Source organism: Ahaetulla prasina, chromosome 1 (genome assembly GCF_028640845.1).
Source record: "Ahaetulla prasina isolate Xishuangbanna chromosome 1, ASM2864084v1, whole genome shotgun sequence".
Taxonomy (NCBI): domain Eukaryota; kingdom Metazoa; phylum Chordata; class Lepidosauria; order Squamata; family Colubridae; genus Ahaetulla; species Ahaetulla prasina.
In genome coordinates this window covers 63,130,014-63,152,859 of record NC_080539.1, presented here as the reverse complement: position 1 = coordinate 63,152,859, position 22,846 = coordinate 63,130,014, and the positions used below count along the sequence as shown (strand labels likewise).

General features: G+C 39.6%; 1 protein-coding gene and 1 long non-coding RNA gene across 7 annotated transcripts in view; one reads left to right on the top strand and one right to left on the bottom strand.

Annotated features, from left to right (window-relative positions):
* LOC131189359 (uncharacterized) overlaps positions 1-20,137 on the bottom strand; it is a 32,353-nt gene extending 12,216 nt beyond the window's left edge. For both annotated transcript variants that reach the window (XR_009152983.1, XR_009152982.1), the window contains exon 1: positions 19,785-20,137. This is a non-coding gene — a long non-coding RNA (uncharacterized LOC131189359). The remainder of the gene's footprint in view (positions 1-19,784) is intronic.
* The window catches only part of ENAH (ENAH actin regulator), a 90,371-nt gene continuing 86,625 nt past the window's right edge, over positions 19,101-22,846 (top strand). For 3 of the 5 annotated variants that reach the window (XM_058165517.1, XM_058165516.1, XM_058165513.1), the window contains exon 1: positions 19,638-19,669. In XM_058165517.1, coding sequence (XP_058021500.1) covers positions 19,653-19,669 — 17 coding nt within the window. In that variant the 5' untranslated portion in view covers positions 19,638-19,652. Of the gene's footprint in view, positions 19,525-19,637; positions 19,670-20,918; positions 21,068-22,846 lie in introns of those variants that run through there. The other 2 variants (XM_058165515.1, XM_058165514.1) reach the window with 2 other exon arrangements.

Here is a 22,846-nt window from a genome sequence, read left to right as displayed (position 1 = left end):
TACATTTAAAATTAAGTTTAAATTCAATTAATCAAGAATTAATTATTTCAAACAATGCATCCAGAATCAGCTTGCGCAGAAATGATGCCTGCCTCATTAAAGCTTTCCAATCTGGAAGGGGATCAGTGTGTTCTCATTGGAGAAAGAGGCTCATTTGAATTCTCATACTGGTGTTCAACCACCAGTTCGGTCCCCTTCAAAGCCCTCCTTCATAATACTTTGACCATCTCAATTTTTATAATAATGCACTTACATTACAATTTGTATTTACTATCTCAATGTCAGGGTTCCAAGGAACACCCCCAACGAAATAAAGCTCTGAGGCTTGAGGTTCCTCAAAGTTCCAATTTATTAGAGATGTCATGTTGGCACAGCTGGGAAAACCCGAAACTGAAAGCTTCCACGTTTTCCACACCCAGTTGACAGTTCACAGCCCTGCCCCACACCCGCAAGTTCATCACATTGTCCAATCAACTCTTCACACTCAATTGGATACAATCTTCAGGCAGTCTACATCAGACACAGGCAAAAGTCCTTGAATACAGAATGTTATTATGACTAACTTTCTATCGCTCCAATAACAACCCCCTCCCAACTTCCCCAGCTAAAATATGTGGCAGTTAAGAAGCAAAAAGAAAACTGTCTTCCAAAACTGACATTCAGAGGTTATTTTCTTTCTTCTGTTTTGAATTCATTTTATTATTACATTTTATTATTATTTTTTAAAAATACCTTTACTAATTTTTTAAAAAAAGATTAAAATACAAACTAATATCAAAGGGAAAAGGAGAAGGGAATAAAAGGCAAAATTAAAAAGTGACAAAAATACATAAAACACATAATATAACAAAGATGATCTCTGACTTTTTTTTAGTACAACAACGCTCTCTAAATTGAATCAATTAAATTGATATCAATACTTTAAATTCATTAAAATATTAATAACCATGATTTTAAAAATATTTAATCAAATTTATTGATTATTGATTGATTCAGCTCTTCTTCCATGACTGTCCTAAAAAATGCAATTATATGCAAAATTCTGTTCCTCATTCTATATTACTGTACTGAATTGTTATTATTATTTTATTAAGTTTATTATGTGAACACCGTCTGTGCATGCGTGCACTGCAGGCCAGTACTCTCATGCGCATGTACAAATGCGTGCGCATATGCAGGAGAGCTCCGAAGACCAACTGGGTCTCCTGAATTGCGTACATGTGCATCGGAGACACCAGCTGAGATGCACATGCATGCACAGCTGAAGGTGAGTTGGGCAACAGCTTGAGTGCCTGGAAAAATGGCTCTGTGTGCCACTTCCAGCACACGTGACATAGGTTCGCCATCATGGTCATAGGGTATAAATTTAACACTTAATGATACAACACTTAATGATAGTCGTAGGCTACAAATAAGCAATCAGGAAACAATCAATATCAATATAAATCGTAAGGATACAAGCAACAAAGTTACAGTTATCCAGTCATAAGTGGAAGGAGATGGGTGATGGGAACGATGAGATTAATAGTAGTGCAGATTTAGTAAATAGTTTGAGTGTTGAGGGAATTATGTTTAACAGAGTGATGGCGTTCGGAAAAAAACTGTTCTTGTGTCTAGTTGTTCTGGTGTACAGTGTTCTATAGTGTCTTTTTGAGGAGTTGAAACAGTTTATGTCCAGGATGTGAGGGGTCTGTAAATATTTTCACAGCCCTCTTTTTGACTTATGCACTATATAGGTCCTCAATGGAAGGCAGGTTGGTAGCAATAGTTTTTTCTGCAGTTCTAATTATCATCTGAAGTCTGTGTCTGTCTTGTTGGGTTGCAGAACCAAACCAGACAATTATAGAGGTGCAGATGACAGACTCAATAATTCCTCTGTAGAACTGGATCAGCAGCTCCTTGGGCAGTTTGAGCTTTCTGAGTCAGCGCAGAAAGAACATTCTTTGTTGTGCTTTTTTGATGATGTTTTTTGATGTTAGCTGTCCATTTTAAATTTTGCGATATGGTAGAACCTAGAAATTTAAGGTCTATACCGTTGATACTGTGTTGTCTAGTATTGTGAGAGGTGGAAGTATGGAAGGGTTTCTCCTAAAGTCTACCACCATTTCTACAGTTTTGAGTGTATTCAGTTCCAGATTGTTCCGGTCATACCACGAGGCTAGTCATTCAACATTCTGTCTGTATGTGGATTCATCATTGTCTCGAATGAGATCAAAGGTGTAGATTCAGATTTAGAGTGGAGTCTTAGATCACTTGGGATTGTTAGGGTCAACCCAGTGATTCAGTGGCTTTATATAAACTGAAAACTATGACTTAATCTAGATTCAGATCTAATATATACTATATAACTGTGACTCTGCAGTTGGCTTTTATAAATAACGTTCTGTATCAATAATTGTAATTATGTGGAGTTGCAAAAATTTGGTTTCTCCAAATCCCTATTTAATCTGTTGTCAAACCACTTCTTCAATATACCGTATATACTCGAATATAAGCCGATCCGAGTATAAGCCGAGGTCCCCAATTTTACCCCAAAAACTGGGGTAAACTGGGGACTCGAGTATAAGCCGAGGGTGGGAAATGAGGCACCTACCGGTTGGGGAAACCCTCCCTCCCTCCGCTGAGAAGGCTGGCGGCTCCCCCGCCCCGCCCTCTCACTGCACCGGCAGGGCTTCCGTCCGGTAAAATGTGAAAAAAAGAAAAAAAAAAAACTTGAGTATAAGCCGTATATACTCGAGTATAAGCCGAGGGGCTTAAAAAAAAACAAAAACTCGAGTATAAGCCGTATAGACCCGAGTATAAGCCGAGGGGACGTTTTTCAGCACAAAAAACGTGCTGAAAAACTCGGCTTATACTCGAGTATATACGGTAAATGAAGAACAAAGTGCAGGATTTCTAAAATAACAGAAAAATTGACAGAAAAATATATTTGTGTTCATTATATGTACATACTTGAATATACATATATTCATACACATACATATGTATGCACATACATATATATAAAGAGACTGACAAATAATACCAATAAAAAGCAGGTTGGTAATATCAGACACTGAAAATATTAATGCAAATGATAGGAAATACTAAAAGTGTGAGAAATTTGCAGTGCGCTATATTCAATAATAAATTATATGACAAGAAGACCAATACACCAGAAATTCAGAATCTTAGCATGCTATAACTCATTGTATAATTGCTATGTTAGTGTATGAGAAATATTTTACAAGAGACATAGTATTAATATCCTTAAAGCAATAGAAGTATGTTACTGCTAGAATGGGGGGGAAAAAGTATTTTGCTAGGCAGGTGCCCAATAACAAGTTTATTCTCTTTGACATAGGAGCGTTACTGAAGAAAAGAATGGCAGAATGAAATAAAGTCCATGTAGGAAGGTTCTTCTCAATCAGTATCTAAAATGGTTCTAACCTGGCCCCTTAATAAAAAGATTGTCAACTTCTACATTTCTGCTGTGCAATGAAACATTATATCTGCCTGTGTTACTGAGCAGAGCGAATACAAAAAAACCAGGGCTGGCGCCAACACTTAGGTTACCTGGGCAACTTGCTCAGAGACTCAGCAGACAATGCCAGAGGCACATGGCAACTTTGGAGGAGGGGAAGGCCTGCTGCCACATTGCCATTGGCATTAACACCAAATTAGAATCAAGTATAACGTATCCCATATTGTAGCATAGTGAGAAAGTCATTCCAAATGTTTGCTCTTAAGCATTTTTTATACTGGATAAAGGCCCACAGTTTGGAAACAGAAATAATGCCATAGTGGCATCCAACTCTATTGCTTGAAGCAGAACTTGTATATATATATTTAAAAAAAAACTGGGATCAAGGGCAGAGACACCACTCAGCTGAAAGTGATTTCAGAGAATGATTAAAGTTTGGGAACATGATCTTTGGGGTGTGTTGGAAACTGGATGACTGGCAAAAGTGCCACGTGCAAGGCTTCATCTTTAGCAACTATTATTTAAATTTTAATTGATGGTGCACTGATGTCCCTCAGAAATAAGATCCACTATGTTCAAATATATTACTCCTCCTTAAATGAATAGAAAATTGCAGACTAAGTGATGTTCTGATCTTGAATCAGTTGAGTCAGGGCTGTTAAAATTAGAAGCTTGGATTCTGAGAGGAAGGAAGGGAAGAAGGGAGGGAGGGAGGGAGGAAGGCATGGACACATGGACATATGTATTTAATTTAACAAATTAAAAATGGGTAAAATCAGTCTTCAGCATTTTGTTTCCCTCAGTATATATTGGATGACAACTTAATCTCATAATAACAGAGTTGGAAGGGACCTTGGAGGTCTTCTAGTCCAACCCCCTGCCCAGGCAGAAAACCCTACACCATTTCAGACAAATGGCTATCCAACATTTTCTTAAAAATTTCCAGTGTTGGAGCATTCACATCTTCTGCAGGCAAGTTGTTCCACTTATTAATTGTTCTAACTGTCAGGAAATTTCTCTTTAGTTCTAAGTTGCTTCTCTTCTTGATTAGTTTCCACTCATTGCTTCTTGTTCTGCCCTCAGGTGTTTTGGAGAATAGTTTGACTCCCTCTTTGCGGCAACCCTGAGATATTGGAACACCGCTATCATGTCTCCCCTAGTCCTTCTTTTCATTAAACTAGACATACCGAGTTTCTGCAACCGTTCTTCTTATGTTTTAGCCTCCAGTCCCCTAATCATCTTTGTTGATCTTCTCTGCATTCTTTCTAGAGTCTCAACATCTTTTTTACATCATGGCAACCAAAACTGAATGCAATATTCCAAGTGCCTTGCCTTACCAAGGCGTTATAAAGTGGTATTAACACTTCATGTGATCTTGATTCTATCCCTCTGTTTATGCAGCCCAGAACTGTGTTGGCTTTTTTGGCACCTGCTGCACACTGCTGGCTCATATCTAAATGGTTGTCAACTAGGACTCCAAGTTCCCTCTCACAGGTACTACTATTGAGCAAGGTACCACATATACAGTACCTGTGCATTTTGGTTTTTTTGCCTAAATGTAGAACTTTACTTTTTTCACTGTTGAATTTCATTTTGTTAGATAGCGCCCAATGTTCAAGTCTGTCAAGATCCGTCTGTATCTTGAACCTATCTTCTGGAGTATTGGCTATTCCTGCCAGCTTGGTGTCATCTGCAAATTTGATGAGTTCCCCATCTATTCCCTTGTCCAATTCATTGATGAAGATGTTGAAGAGTATGGGCCTAAAACAGATCCTTGGAGTACTCCACTGCATACTTCCCTCCATGTGGATGTAGTTCCAATGAGGACTACACATTGAGTGCGGATGGTCAGCCAGCCTCCATGTGGATGTAGTTCCATTGAGGATTACACATTGAGTGCGGTTGGTCAGCCAGTTACAAATCCATCTGGTGGTGGTGCTGTCTAACCCACATTTTTCTACTTTACCTAGTGAAGCTTATGGTCTACTTTATCAAATGCTTTACTGAAATCCAAGTAAATTATATTGACAGCATTCCTCTGGTCCACTAATTTTGTCATTTTGTCAAAGAATGTATAAGATTAGTCTGGCATGATCTGTTTTTGACAAACCCATGTTGGCTTTTGGTTATTACTTTGTTTGCTTCTAGGTGTTCGGTGATTCGTTGCTTGATTATCTTTTCCAGAATCTTCCCTGGTATTGAGGTCAGGCTGATAGATCTGTAGTTTCCTTGATCTGTTTTTCCCCCTTTTTTGAAGACTTATCACCTTCAACTAGTTGTAGCTATGTTACCTTAGAATGATGGTAAATAGATCAACACAAATGGAAGGCAATAGATTGGCAAAGTCAAAATTACATGTTTCAATGTATTGCCATGGATTAATATGGTTTTCTAAGCTGGAAGGACTGAGTGTTGGATTTGAATTTAGCTTCTCTTCATTGCTCAGCAACAAAAGTCATTGGGCTAAGGAATATAAGGAAACCTCTCAATGAATTCAATGAACTCAAGGAAGAATACTTGGAGACAACCTTTCTAGCTTTGTTGATCACTAGAACAGAATGTGGTGCTTCCTTTTCTCTGAAGAATTTCCTTAGGATGAGTTCTTTGGACGAGGCACTATGATTATGCAGCATGCCATCTTGAATGTAGAACCTCTCCCTTTCATTGTTATCATAAACATGGTAATATAATAGAAATGATAGATTTATTAAACTGAAATTTATCTTTCCATTAGAGGTGTCTGACAACTGAATTCAATTTACAGAGTGTATAGTTTGATCTGTTTTTGATCAATGCACTTATTTCTACCAGTTCTTTCATCATAAATAATAAGGGTGATATTCTTGTTTTCAATAATTTGCAAACTTATTAACACTCATGCATCTTTTATACTTTATTCTGATTATGTTTCTCATACATGCAACATTCTATTAAAGATCAGCATAATAGATCCAGGGAAAGGCCCAATGTCTGGGCCTATGTTTCATCCACCCTCTGGAACGAGCTCCCCCCAGGATTACGTCTACTTCCAGACCTTCGAACCTTCCGCCGCAAGCTTAAGACACATCTATTTATTTGTGCAGGGCTGGCCTAGGGTTTAATTTTAAAATTAATTTTAAACGGGGTTTTGTACTTTTAACTATAGTTTTAAATTTGGCCTAATGGAATAAGTTTTTTAAATGTTGTTTTAAAATGCATTTATTTTATATGTTATGTTTTATAAGGCTGTAAACCGCCCTGAGTCCTTCGGGAGATAGGGCGGTATAGAAATTTGAATAATAAATAATAAATAAATAAATAAGTGCCTTGTGCACAGTCACTCACGCGCTCGTTACCTCTCGCTTGGATTATTGTAATGCTCTCTACATGGGGCTCTCCTTGAGGTGCACTCGGAGGCTTCAGTTAGTCCAGAATGCAGCTGCGCGGGTGATAGAGGGAGCTACTCGTAGCTCCCACGTAACACCGCTCCTGCGCAGACTGCACTGGCTACCTGTGGCCTTTCGAGTGCACTTTAAGGTTTTGGTTACGACCTTTAAAGCGCTCCATGGCTTAGGGCCTGGGTACTTACGGGACCGCCTGCTGTTACCTCATGCCTCCCACCGACCCGTACGCTCTCACAGAGAGGGACTTCTCAGGGTGCCGTCCGCCAAGCAATGCCGGCTGGCGGCCCCCAGGGGAAGGTCCTTCTCTGTGGGGGCTCCCACACTCTGGAACGAGCTTCCCCCGGGTTTACGCCAAATACCTGACCTTCGGACCTTCCGCTGCGAACTGAAGACACATCTTTTCATTCGCACGGGGCTGGCTTAAATTTTATCGGTCTTTTAAATTTCTTAAATTTTTAATATCAATTTTAAATGGGATTTTAGTTTTTTATATATTTTAAAGTTTCGGGCTAATTATAATTAAGTTTTTTAATTTACATTTTAAATTGTACATTGTATTGTCTTTTTTACTTCTGCCTGTACACTGCCCTGAGTCCTTCGGGAGAAGGGCGGTATAAAAATCAAATCAAATAAATAAATAAATAAATAAATAAATAAATAAATCTATGTTCCAAAAAATAAGTTTGGCATTTCAGTAAAAAGACACTGGTTTAAAAATATGCATCAAGTGAACCAATAGAATTCTAGGGTAATAAAACCTTAGACAGGATTATTTTATGGAGAAATGGATATCAGTCAAAGATATCTATAGGGCTAAACTGAAAAATGCCTATTTCATATAAGAAAAATTGGACTTAAAGCAATCATTACACTTTGATTTTTTACAAATTCTTTAAAGCTAGTAAAATAACTGGACTAATTTGTCTATGCATAGCTCAAATAATTTTCCTAAAAGATAATAAGCACTGGATAAACACAAAGAGGACATTGGGATCTCAAATTACATGCAGCTTTATTTAGAACTGAGATTTTTATATGGGTGCTTTTATGTGGTATGTCTTACATACACACAATGGCATCTGTAGGGCCAGTTAAAAAAAGAAAAGTTAAGTACCGTATATACTCGAATATAAGCCGATCCGAGTATAAGCCGAGGTCCCCAATTTTACCCCAAAAACTGGGGTAAACTGGGGACTCGAGTATAAGCCGAGGGTGGGAAATGAGGCACCTACCGGTTGGGGAAACCCTCCCTCCCTCAGCTGAGAAGGCTGGCGGCTCCCCCGCCCTCTCACTGCACCGCAGGGCTTCCGTCCGTAAAATGTGAAAAAGAAAACCCTCGAGTATAAGCCGTATATACTCGAGTATAAGCCGAGGGGCTTTAAAAAAAAAAAAACTCGAGTATAAGCCGTATAGACCCGAGTATAAGCCGAGGGGAAGTTTTTCAGCACAAAAAACGTGCTGAAAAACTCGGCTTATACTCGAGTATATACGGTATTTGTAGCAGCATGAATGAATCCCTGATTATTTTGAATTGAATCAGTATCCTACCACATACATGTTGCACAGTTGCAAATATTACCTTCATTTCTTTAAATCTCCCTTACATACTGGTACTATTTCTATATCTATATGCATACATGGGTATGAGCTTGTGCAACCATATATTATTACTAACAGTTGTAACATAGATATGAAATCTGGTATAACCGCATTGGAATGGGTGAATAAGAGAAGGGCTATGTACCGTGTACATCACTATTATAAACCAATTAAATATGCCTGACAAGACTCACATGCCATTGACAGAAGGAAAAATCCAGTAAGCTCAAAACAATGGGACTATGTCTTCAGCATATACCCAGCACTTTCTCGCCACTTAAGCAATATGTGGCACAATAGAGACATCAATCTGTCAATCCAGCATTGATAGAATTAGTCCTCATAAGGGTTTAAATCTCTTTGTATTCCACACATATAAATCAATTTTCAGTACAATAACAAGGAAAAGAAAATCTTAAGGGTATACCTATATATGTGCTTGGTAGTATGCATGCAAATAAAGCCAATTTGTTTGTTCATTGCATTCATACCTTGTCTTTTTCTCCAGAAGCTCATCTGCATATATCATGTGCCTCCATTTGCCCCTGGGAGATGGGTTGTACCATGAGATATTAACTAGCCAAAGAAAATCTGTGTATCAGGGTTCCAGAAAACCCCCCAACTCCAAGTGTCAGCTTTGGAAGCCATATTAGGCCAGAAGCTTCTGTGCTGGGAATGGTTTTTTAATACAAAGTATTATGGCCAGAGCATCCCTGAGCCAATCAAAGGAGTATGTCATAAAGCAATAGACTGACCTCTGCACAGGCTAACTAGTTTTTTTGACTCACCTCCTCCCTCTGTGAATTCATGAGACTGGTCTGGATCCTTTCTGGATAAAGCTATCTACTTCTACCAAGTAGATTTCAGAAGCCTCCCCCCTTTCTGCCTCTTACAACTCTCCTTGAACATAACTTCCCCTTGCCCCCCACCCCTCCCCTCATTCTAACTGATTGATAACATACTACATTAAATGCTGACAATCCATGAAATCAAATAATAGAAAGGGTGCTGCAAAAATACAAATGATCACATTACCTTTTGTATGTATTTTTGTATGTATTTAGCCTAATACTTAAGAGTATGAAGTGACACCATCAAGCTATCTTTCACAGCAGAATGCAGGAAGATATAAGGGAATGAAGACCATGCATCAAGTGTAATATAATAACATAATATGAATTATTTTTAGGATTGTCATTTTTGATTCAGTTAGTACAATCTGCCTTACTATGAATTTTGCTCAGGGAAGGGCAGCTGAGTCATATGTCAACAACACAATAGCTCCAGGTGGTCTTGGCATGTGAGGACATGGGTAAAGATAAAGATCCATTCTGTAATATGACTTACATCTTATATAATTATTTATTTTATATACAGTAACCAGTCATTTCTAAAATGTGTTTTCACCCTCAAAGGACCTTTTTAACATTACAAATTAATCAAACTAATAGATGTAACTATAAAGTCTTGAAACAAGCCATCAAAATAAATCCACAAAGAAGTATTACCATGTTTTCCCGAAAATAAGACTTATTTTTTTGAACCCTGAAATAAGCGCTTGGCCTTATTTTCGGGTAGGTCTTATTTTTTGGGGGCTCATGGAGCAAGACGGGGCTCATTTTGCCATCTTACCTGATTTCTAGCTCTGTCTCCCTAATCCTAACCAAAGGAAATGGCAGGGACCGGTGTGAAATCAGGGGTGAAATGCTCCCTGTTCAGACTGGATCAGGTGATCCGGTAGCGATGGCAGCGGGTGGTTTGGAGAACCAGTAGCAAAAATCCCTGCCCCCCCTACCTATGCCCATCCAATCACCCAGTCCCCACTTGCCTACTTGGCAGCTTCTCAGGCTCGCTCACTTTTCCAGCCTTGCTTCAGCTGCTGTAATCAATTGCAACAGCTAGCACCTCAATCTGCCTGCCTGCAATCCATCTCATCGGTGAGCAACTCAGTCTGCCTTCCTTGTCCCTTCAATTGGGTAAGTAACTGGATTTTTTGGGGGGAAGCTTTAAAAAAATAGTTAATTGGATTTTTTTAGGAGGTTTTTTTTTTTTTAGATATAGCAATTTAAAGTTAAGGAAGTTTTAAATTTAGCTGCTTTTATCTACAAATACCAATAAAATAAAATAATAAAATATTTGTGAAGCTGAGATTTGGTGTGTTTCTGCAGTGTTTCACTCTAACTACACAAACACACAAAATCTCACAAAGCTGTACGTGGCATTTTGTGTGTGTAAAGTGTGAAAGTTGGTTTTTGAGCTTTTTGTGGCTATGTGAGGTTCCTGCTTGTTGCAGGGACCATTTTGGGTGAAGTGCAGCTGCTTTTACATTGTGTGAGTCAGTTGTGTTGTGTTGTGTTGTGTGCATGTAAACTGCGAAAGTTGGTTTTTGGTACCTCTTATTGTTTTGTGTACTTTATTATTTTTATTATTTATTATTATTGGCCATGCCCACCGGGTCACCTGACCAAGCAATGCCTACTGGGTCACCTGACCACCAAGCCATAACCCCCAATTAAGCCACACCCACAGAACTGGTAGGGAAAATTTTTAGATTTCACCTCTGATTTAAATATATTAAGGGAGGGCTTATTTTCAGGGAGGGCTTATTTTTGAAGGGGCTTATTTTCAGGGGAAGGCTTATTTTAGTGCATGTACTCAAAAGACTGTTGGGCTTATTATCAGAGGATGTCTTATTTTCATGAAAACACGGTAAAAGAAATTCTATCTGATTAAAAATTATCAGTGAAGGAGTCAATTAGAAAGAAGTCACAGAACTGGACTGCTAAAATCAAAAGGCCATGTCCAACCTAGGTTGTTCATGGAAGAACATTCTGAAATGTATTTTTGTTGAGCCAGTCCTTGAAGATCAGATGGTATGACTGAACTTCTACTGACTTCAGTAACTCTGACAGGAATATTCTCAGTTGAATTATTTTACATTTATTTATAAAATGTGTTTAAGCATTATGCTTTGCAGTAAAATCAGACTGAAAGAATCAACCTGACAGGCATATACCAAACGTTTCATTTCTTCTGGCACAGAAGGACAATGGTACAATAAAGCATTATATAGATGGTTTGAAATCAATGGATTGACAATTTATTCCGGAAAATAATAAGATCATATCGGGACAATTTCATGAAGATGGCAGTATGTCCTGAAAAGGAGATATTGGCTACTCACTCTGAAAAGGAGGCTGAACTTCAAGATACTTGAAACTGAAAGTGTCAATGATACCTAGCATATTTCTAGTACAGTAGCTACAAGAGCTGCATAATCCATAGGAATAGGAAAAAAAGACTGAATTCTATAAAATGAACCTCTTTGCAATATTAATATATACCTTTTAAAACTACACCACTGTGAGTGGAGAGAGCACGTATTTTTATTGTTTTCAGACTGCTTATTTTCCCCCCTATAATGCTATCTAGTCAAGCCTCCATCCCAAAAGAGATATTGTAAACAGGGAACACAATAAACACCAACGAAGAGTATGTACAAAATATAAGTGTCTAACTTTCCTTCTAAGAGGACAAAACTATGAACTGAAAGGACATTATAGAGTAGCTAGTAAAACCATATCTTCTGGATCATCTTCCCCTAATAGAGTCAGAATTCTGAGAATTGTAGTCACAACATATCTAGAAGACAGCAGACTGTCTATTATGGAGAGGGACAACTTCTCTATATATGGCCATTGATGCAGTATATTATTTATATCTCTATACAACAAAGGGAAAGGACGCGGTGGCTCAGGGGCTAGGACGTTTAGCTTGTCGATCGAAAGGTTGGCAGCTCGGCGGTTCGAATCCCTAGTGTTGCTGTGTAACAGGGTGAGCTCCCTTTACTTGTCCCAGCTTCTGCCAACCTAGCAGTTTCGAAAGCACATAAAAATGCAAGTAGAAAAAATAGGGAACACCTTTGGTGGGAAGGTAACAGCGTTCCATGCGCCTTTGGCGTTGAGTCATGCCAGCCACATGACCACGGAGACGTCTTCGGACAGCGCTGGCTCTTCAGCTTTGAAACGGAGATGAGCACCGCCCCCTAGAGTTGGCAACGACTAGCACGTATGTGCGAGAGGAACCTTTACCTTTACCTTTTACAACAAAGGGATTTCATTGCAATCCTTCTAATTCATACTTTTTATCTCTCAGGCTTTTGTCCTGTAAATATTCAAAGTTTAAAATATTATTTTAAAGCAATTTATGAGCATTTTTGTAAAAAAGCTGATATTATAGTTGAGTAGGATTATAAAATATTTTTGGCAAGAGTAGACCCAGGTAGGCAGTAGCATTTAGCCAAGCATGGCTGATCCCTAAATGCTAAGCAGGACTGTTTTTGATTTGTACTTGAATGAGAAATCAAGTACAATTATCAAGACTGTAGGACAGATTACAAAGTCAAAAATATCACTGAGTAAGGCAGTAGGAAAGCATTGGTGTATGTCATAAAAAAATAATTCCATAGATATGTTGCTGAAGTTGTCAGGAGTTATATTTTTAAAAATATGTAGACTTTACTGTCCCAACTACTATGCATCACACTGGTGAAGATATAGTATAGTTTGTTAATTTTCAAAGTAACTATTAAAAGTATTGACCCATTTTCCTCTCACTACAGTTCATCTCTGAAACTTCTTTCAATCTGCAATACAGCCATCCTGAAATTTAGAAGTACATTTCAAAATCCCAATTAGACCTGATAGTTAGAAAAAGTAGAAGGCATGAACTATACTTGTAGCCTTACCTTCTACTCGTTTACTTTCGTATCTTCATAGACAGATAATAACTTGAAAAGGGCTCTGTGTTCAGCACATATAAATAGTTAAATCATAGGGTGTGAATCCAACATTATGTTAATTAGGCTTTATGATTAACTGTTCCTTTGATTTTAGTGAAATTAAAGAGTGGCTAACAGCATATATCCCAGGATATTGCTAATGGCACATTTAGTCAGATTCATTCAGTTTAGAACATTTCTTTCACTTGTAAAGAAAACTCAGAGCATTTCCATGTCACCATTATTTTCAAAGCAGTTTGCAAGTGACCTGCAAATGAGGCTGCCAGCCTCAAAAGGAACTTGCTGAGATCAGGGTGATCCAATCAAACATCCCTCTAGATGATCAGGAGGAGAGTGTAAAAATGCCACTTAGCCAGATTCTCCCAGATTAGTGCGGAATCAGAAAAAGCTGAGTCAACTCTCAGAGTAAGCCAACTTCATTTGATCAAACGCATCTAAAGTCATTCTGAACCAACACAATGTCTTCAAACTAAGATATCTATTCTCTGGTTTCTATCATGACAAGTCTTCATTCAGTTTTTACCTTAATTGTTCACATGGAGATGTGAAGCCTTTAATCTCTTCATAAATCCTACATCAGCCAACAGTTCTTTTTGAGGAAATAAGAGGCTTTCTAAAAAAAGGACAGTGTCATTACATGCTAAAAGCAAGTAGCATGAATGATGATGACATAAGCAAACTGTTGCTTTTTCTTGTATGAACTGATTCAAAATAATATGTCAGTCATTACTCAAACTATCCAAAATATAATATAAACTGATATTCATGAATAATGACTGGGTGGAGTAGAAAGAGTATTGTTTTTTTCAGTTCTTTGCTAAGAACAGGATACATGGTTTAACAATTCCAGCCCAACAACTTTTCCAGAATAAAATGTAAGTGTTTCTGGCCAGTAAAAATGAACTGAGATTTCATGTTTTAACTTTCACCCCTGCCAACTGGAGTATTGTGTGTCTTCACCCAGAATTGTGATCAATACAGTTTTCAAAGGCATCTTCCATAATCTAGTATTATAAAAGTAGTTCTTTGGATTCAAAGAAGGTATCCTGTTGTGCAGTTCATCTGTGGACATGGAGGCGGTTCTGTAGTCCCAGTTTGGATTGTCTAGCGCAATGGAGTCACTGGAAGTCCATTTTAGAAGAACTGTGTGTGTTATTCTGTGATGCTTTTCAAGGTCTTCTATGTTTTTGGTGGCACTTGTATTCAAAACAGGTTTTGTCAGCAGTTGCAGCTTCTATTTCCCTTGGCTGGATGTCATAGTGGTATAGAATTTCCTTCACAGCATCTTTGTAGTACTTCCATGGATAATCTTGATGTTTCTTCCCAATTTCTAGTATACCATAGAGCAATCGATGAGGCATATAGTGATCATCCATTATGATGGCACATCTTGCCCACTGCATCTGAGGTCCGATAATGAAAGATGCAATGCTGGAAGACTTTGACCAATCCAAAACCTCCAGGTTGGAGACAGCCTTGCCAAAGAATGCCAAGGATGGAGCAGAGAGTGGTCATGTGAAGTTTCTCCAGTTGTTTGATGTGTTATTGGTACAGAATCCAGGACTCACATGCATATAGGAGACAAAGGTTAGCCAGAGCCCTGTAGACTTTTGGCTTTGTGGGGATATGGGCATTGTATTGAATAAACATTTTAGTACGCCGCCTCCCCAGAGCCTGGCCGGCTTTGTTGATCATAGAGTCAAATTATTTCTCCAAAGAGTCATTGCTCAGTATGAAATACTTCCAAGTATTTGAAGCTGTTTACATTTGTCAGCTAGGTATAATCAATAGTGATTTTGCTTCTACTGGCTTGGTATTTCGCATGGGCTAGTGAAGTACTTCAGTCCTGTCAGTCTGATAGTCAGACTGATAGCAATGTCTGAGAATTTGTTCAGCATCAAATGTACAGTAGTTCACCGACTTGGGGTGCCAGGAGCATACAGGTATCCACAAAAAGAGTTTCCTGAATGAACATAGAGGCACCTCATCCATGTATTCAAGTGGCAAAGTGAAACAGAGAGCTGTCCAATTAATATCTAATGTAAACTCCCTACTTCAGAGCCTGGATAGCAAGTGACAACATGCAGGCAAAGAACAGATTGAACAGTACTAGGGCTAGCACACAATCCTTCTTCACCTCATTGGATGTGGCAAATTCAGCTGACATATCACTATTGTGAACGACCTGTCATGTCATTTTGTGTATAGTAACTGAATCAACTTCACAAACTTCCTCAGGCATCCATAATGTCTCAGGATGGTCCAGAAAACCTCCCCGTTTATAGTGTCAAATGCCTTTGCCAGGTCAATGAAGCCAGAACGAAGAATAGAAAAACAACAACATAATCCTGGATTTCCCTCACAGCAAATATCATGCCTGCTGTACAAAAGTCATACTGTGACTGTGGAAGGTTTCTTTCCAAGACAGTGACAAATCTGTTCAGGAGAATGCAGGCAAAGATCTTGCCTGTGATGGGCAGCAGTGAGATACCTTCTAGTTTCTGCATTATTATTAATTATTAATTATATATTAGCATAATCAGTATTAGAGAGCTATAAACTGGTAGTGAAGCCATTAGAAAAGTAGCTGATTTATGAAGTGCTAACTGCAGTTCAAGCTCCTATTCTGCTTTGACCAGAAACAGGAGTATTATATTATCTACCTGAGAAGCTGGGAGAAGAGGGCGGCCAGGAACATTTCCTTTGGTATTATTAACTGACAATAAAAGGTCCACAAAACTTGTAAGTTAAATTTCCAGTTCCATGGAGCTATCACCTAGGATGACCAGGATTATTCCATTTGCTTTCCTCTTCTGTTGCAGGAGAAAGGTGGGGGAGGGAAAGCAGATTTCCTAATCATAGTTTTCCCACTCCTCCTGATACTCACAGGAGGAGGAAGAATCAACCTGGTTCCTTTTCTTATGCCTTGGCAGGAAAATTAAGTGACCAAGGAAGGGAAATGGGTCCCCTTTCCTTACAGAGTTGCTGCCCTTTGCTTTCTTTCCTCTGGAAGGAAATCCCAGCTTATGAGTGAGTAGATCTTGAGCTAGCATTTCCTCTGCCAAGCAGCTGATGAGTGCTATCTTGCTTCCCTTCTCCCCTACAAAGGAAGCAGGGAAGACAGTTCTTTATCTGGCACCTCAAGTCAATCAAGGGCAGCTTTACCAAAAGGGACACCAAATGAAGAACTGCTCTCTACTCCCAGCTTTCCCCTGCAGCTTTCACTGAAGCAGCGAATTTTTACATGTGTGCAGTAGTCTTCTGGGCATGTATATATAAGCCCCATCTCCCTGGAGAGGTAGTGCACATATACTACGTAGGTAAACAGATCTGCAGCCAGCATTCTTGCTGTTAAAATAACTTTCCATCAGAGTGTCACCTGATATCCCGTCCTATGCATCAAAAAGGCCCACTTCTCCAGTCACTTCAACAAGAAAGATGGAAGAAATGGCTTTTGGGGAAAGTGGGAGAAAAATAACTCCCCCTCGCAATAAGAGGTAAATGGTCCTAAAAACCGCTCTGTGTATGTGCCCTACTCTTAAACTTACCTTGATATGATGTATTTTAGAAAATATCTGTAGGGTTGAACTGCACACTGATGATGTTACTAATTTGGTAATAGAATATATGCAAAAAAACAGCCAAGCTCAAAGAGCATCAAGGACCCCACGTTGCATTTTAGACAGACTAGATTTCTGATGGAAGAAGTTGGAAAACTATAAGTGCAGGAGGAAAAAACCATCTCAACTGCTTTCTTGGCAAGTCATTATTTACTGAAGGACTTCGGCTCCATGATTAGCAAGTTGTGTGGAAGAGCTTAATGTAACTTCCACAGTATGCCATAATTAAGAGTCAGGTAGTTAACTTGTCCATTCAGATGTGAGGCAAGCCCTATCTTATCAGTTGTCTGATGCTGGGTGGCTGAAAGCACAATTCCCATAAACTTACCCTTCCTTACAAAATACATTGAAGCCTGGCAGTCATAAAACATGTCTCCAGAACTTGATGCAATATTCAAGTCATGCTAAGTTCTCCCTGGCTGGACAATGGGGAAGGAATTATTGAAGTAATGAAGGCTTACCAGCTCTTTGAAGTAAGCCAGGTTAGGACACAGAGATAGGATGAACTATTGGAATTCTACTTTGTTGCTCTAGGGTGTAATAACAGAATCTTGAAAGTCATACATTTCTCTCTCCCTCTTATAACAAAGAGAATCAAGGTGGGGCAATTTTGAGTGCCTTTCTTGTCTTTCTTGGCTAGGTTTATGTCAGGGGTATCAAACTCGGTTTCCTTGTGGGTTGTGTTTGACTTCAAGGGCCAGGATGGGCGTGGCCACTGTGGGCGTGGCCAGCTCAATGTCACTCATGTCGGGGGGGGGGACACCTGTGGTGGCCCGAGCGCTCTGCCAGCGAAAATGGGATCCCAAGCTCTGTTTTCGGCTGCAACAGCCACTTGCAACACTCTGCCAGTGAAAACGGAGTTTGTGAGGGCCATGTGCAGCCCTCACAAGCTTTGTTTTCGCTGGCAGTCACCGCTGGCCAGTCCTTTGCTGTTTTAAGGGCAGCCCCACGTGCCAGATCCGGGTCCTGAGTTTGACACCCCTGGTTTATGTTTTCCACTTTGTCCTATACTTTCCTCAATGCTATTTTGGAACTCTTCTACACTTGCCAGCCAAGTAATATTGTAAGATTAGGTAAACCTTTTAATTAATTACAGTAATCTAGTATCTTCACTGATTGTTCAATCAAACAAGACAAATGTCGTCAGTATGGGTTCAGTTTCTATTTTAAATCAAACCAGAAGAGAAAAATATATAAATGAAAATTAGACTTGTCAGGTAGCTAAATCACAATAGTATTGCAATTAGAAAAGTCAGTCACACATCTTTCTGATCTGTGTCTTCTCTAATTTAACAATCATCCTTATTTGTACATACTTCATTGAATTCAATTGGGGAATTTCCAAAGGCATATATGGACTTGAGCAGGAGCCGGAATATTTGATTGCAATTAAATATATAGTCCAATCCTATGAAACCTATCTAGTGTGAAGCTAAGTTAAAGTAATTATGCATGAAACCAGAACCAAATTTACTTGGAAAAAGTTCCACCAAGTAACAGTTTCCCCCCAAATAAAATTAGAATAGTTTAAGATTTAGGAATTAAAACAGGAATGCTTTTTCTATTGTGAGATAATCTGTACCCAGAACATACTGACAAAACTGTAAGAAAGAAAACTGGTGTGGACTGAATGACAAGGTGCTTGATAACGAGGTAACATTTAATGATTAAGAAATCTAAGGCTAGCTGTAGAGACGACAGTACATCAACTACATTGCTTAAACAATGATATATGCCACCCAACAATATTCAGCAAATAACCAATGCATTACAGTATAGGATGCATGCAGAGGATCTGACAAAGAGACGTTTCAGAACCGCAACTCTGTGGGAATAATCAACAAGAATAATTAACACTCCACAATTACAGATGCATAATCGCGACGCACGAACGGCCCGATCCGGAGCACTCTAAGACTGCAAGGGGGCAGGTAGCCCGCGACCACTGACTGCCAACGAAGAAAACGGAAAGGGGTTACTAACACCGAATGCGCGCAGGAGTTTATAAAGGAACCCGGACAATCCCCGAAGAACATACGCCCTGCCAGCCCAATGACATCTTTCCAGCCGGCGAAATCTCTATATTCGCCCAGTCCCGCATTACAAGCCGCATGCAACGCTCGGAGAATGCAGACCAGGGAAGGAGGCGTGGCTTCCTCCGCTCCACCCCCTTGGCGTCCTCCTGCGTGCCTGCCGCCGCGCCTCCTTTTCCCCACCCCCCCCACCCCCCGCGCCGGTGTGTCTCGAGCGATCCGCTTGCGCGTTGCGTTATTTTCTGCTTTTCCCAACTCTCCCACCTTCCCTTGTTCTCTTCTCCTTCCCCGCCCCTCGCGCGCCAGCCTCGCGGCGCTTCCAGCGTCGGTTTATTCCCTTCTCCCTCCCCTCTCCTCTCCCTGCCATTCCTTCCCTCCCTCGGCTCCCCGCTGTGGTCGGGGTGGGCCAAGCAGCGAAAACCGGAGGGTGCAGGCAGGCGAGTCAACCCGAGGGTTGCCAAGGCAGGGACTGGCTGGCGCCTGAGGGGATACCCCCCTCCTTCCTCCTCCTCCTGTCCTCGGCGCCTACGGAGAGCAACCAGGCCGGCTCATAAAAGAAGAGCGAGGAGCGGCGGGGAAGTGGGGGGGGGAAACGCCCCCCCCGGACCTCGAGCAGCAACATGAGGTGAAGTAGGGGCTTCTTAGAACGGGAGAAATCACCGGGGAGGGTGGGGAAGGCGTCTCTCTTTCCCCCCCCCCCAAGCATTGGGCTCGTCCTTTCAGTGTGTGTGTGGTGGTGGTGGGGAATGCTCGATGGAAACCGTGTGCGGGTAAGTTTGAGGAAGGGGCCCAGCCCCTCAAAATGAAGCGAGGGCTTGACTGGGAAACCCCGGCGAAATGGAGGAGGAGAGCCCTAATAGGGAAGCCTCGTGGACTATAACGTACCTCGGTTGAGACGAAAGATGCACGAAAGACCACCATGAGTCGGCTTGGGGCGGAGGGAGGGGGGTGTTCCCCACTCCCTCCCCCTGCTGGACACGCGTGTTCATTATTCACCCAACCCCCTCCGGGCCCCTTAACTCGGTATCTGGCGATGAATTTCTATTTCCCCAGTGTTGTGTTTGGGCTTCTTTTCTTTCTCGAAAGTGGGGGAAGTTCGTGAGTGGATGTTAGTCGGTGGATGAAAAAAGGAAAGGTGATGCTGTGTTCCCCAGGACCAATGGCTCATTTGACATGTACAGCTTTTGTTGCATTAGCAGGGTCGTCCAAGAGGTATAGGGAAAGATAGAAGACGACGGAGGGAGGTGAGGTCATTGCATTTAAGGGAGTTAAAGGCAGCCTTTTTAAAAACGGGAGGGAAGGATTGGAACCGGAGGAGGGAAAGATTATGAGGCCCTGGCTATTTTCCGAAATTTTATGTGCATTTAAAAGAAAAATATTCGCCTTTTGAGATTTGTAACCGTTGCTTCAGAATATTAGATGGAGGAATGAAAAAGTAATATCCCCCCCTTTTTTTTCCAAATTGACGTGTGTTGTACTGCAGTAGCTCATACTGGGTTTTTCTTTGTGTGATCAATAAATAGGAAAAAGTCACTGACATAATACCCCAGCAACGGTATGTATTTGCATGTAGAATTTTTAAAGGGGCCCCATCCAAAGCGTCATTACTAGGCGGCATTCTCTTGTCTTTCTCCCCCTCCCCCTTAAACCATGCCGGGATTCCTTTCATTTTGAAACCTTTTTCCCCCCTATGTATTTTGCATTCTATGACCACCTCTCTGGCTTTGACGCAATACTTAGAAATGGGACTTGTTAGGCTCTACATCAGCTCCAAGGAAACTATTTTCTTAATATTTATTTATTAAATTTAAATTTAATATAAACAGTGTAGGTTAGATATAAATTAATCTTTCTTTCCAGATAGTTGACATTATTTTTATAAAATTTATGTAAATGTTGGTAAGCTTTTATAATACAATAAGATTCACATGATAATACAGCCTAATATGTTGGTGAGGCAAAAAGAATTTGATTCTACATAAAATTTAAATATTTATCTTTTAAACTTTTTCTCCCAAGGAATTAGTGCCCTTTCTCCCACCATGAGAGCTGTATAATCTTCAAAACTTCTGTTAACAAGATGCCAGGTTACTTCTCTTGGTTCCTACTTTCTGCTTATAAGTCTGCAATATTCTGATTACCATTGGCTGCCCTGTGTGTGCTTTGAGGTGAAGGTTTTTCCATGTTATCTTTTTTAGTATTATGTAAAATCAATTAACTTTATTGTACTTTTGACAGTACTGGATATTCTTATGCTCTAACTGAAATTGAATATATATCTTAAATGTTTGGTATCTTTAAAACATTTCAGTCAGAATATTTTGGGGTTTTTTAATACTTAAAGAGTTTATGGCTAGATACTGCAAAAATTATTTTCAGGAACTTGTATTGCTTTTGAGATTTCAAATAGGGTGGCCACTATTAATTATAGGGTGTGTCTAAATAATGAGTTGAACACATGGTAAAAAGAAGTATTAGTAGTGCTCCTTTAAATACCATGTATTTAAGTATTTGTCAGCTTATTTAAGCAAATTGTATTCTTTGTAAATAATGACTTTAGAAATTACCACAATATAAGCTATACAAAATTGGCTTCCCCTATTAGTCTGCTAAACCACTACCCTATTTTCTTAAGTTTTACTCTATTAAATGCCTCTGAAATATAGACTGTAAATTCATTGGCTTTATTGTAAGTGTGATTAAGAAGGTAAACACAGAGATTATCCTAATTCAAACAAAGGTCTGATATTTTATGGCTTTTGGCCAACTGCAGCATTAAATAGTGCTGCTTATTTTGGGGTCAATTATCTCATTGGATTCTCCAAGTGGTCAAATGGATTTTTAACAATATCACCTTTCCGCTATTTATTGAGAACAGATACTCCTTTGATATGTAACCTAAGATAATTAGAAATTCCGTTCTGTAAAGAGAAATTGAAGAAGCTGGGTATATTTAGCTTTATGAAAAGACAACTGGGATGTAGCTTGGTGTGTGTGTTGGAAGGGGGGGGGAGATATGATAGCATTTTTTAAATAGCTTGAAACAATGTCTGAATTGTTTCAAGAAGAAGACTGCAGGGCAATTAATAATAATTTTAGTTATATTTTCCTAACCTATTAGCAGAGTTAAGTCATAAAGAAAAGTAGTTGGTTACCCTATATTGAATATATTCAATGTATCTGACATAAATAAACAAAGGGAAGGGAGAAATCTAGAATGATTTGCTTTGGATTCCTGCATTGAGATTACTGAACTTGATGTGATAACTTTTATTTTGTTATGCCCCTCCCTCCCATAAAATTGGAATAGTTGTTTAAAATACTGATGAATTTTAACTTGTAGAAGAACTTTTATTATATACTTATATGAAATATGTGTTAGATTTATCTATTCTCTTAGGAAATAATGGAATCCCCTCTTCTACCTTCTTTTTAATATGTGTGTGTGTAATGTAGCAACTTGGGTTTCATTCTTTTAGGAACAAGGCATCACAAAAAATCAGACTATACAGTACTTCTATTCAGTCTGATGTGCTGTGATAGACAGCAGGCTACTACAAAAAAAATGGAGAAATTGCTCTTTTCTTCTTTGTCCCAAAGGTGCTTTTTCAGGAGGCAACTGGACTTTCTTGTTTTTCTTTGAAGACATTTTGTTTCTCATCAAAAAAGTTTCTTCAGCTCTGACTAGATGATGGGGAATGGAAGGATTTATATTCCTTGCAGACAGCTGGTCATTTGCATTCTTTTAGAGAGTCATTGAGGCCATTCCCCACCATCCAGTCAGAGCTGAAGAAGTTTCTTGGATGAAAAGCAAAACGTCTTAAAGAAAAGTAGTACCTGTGAGAGGGATCTTGGAGTCCTAGTGGATAACCATTTAGATATGAGCCAGCAGTGTGCAGCAGCTGTTAAAAAAGCCAACACAGTTCTGGGCTGCATAAACAGAGGGA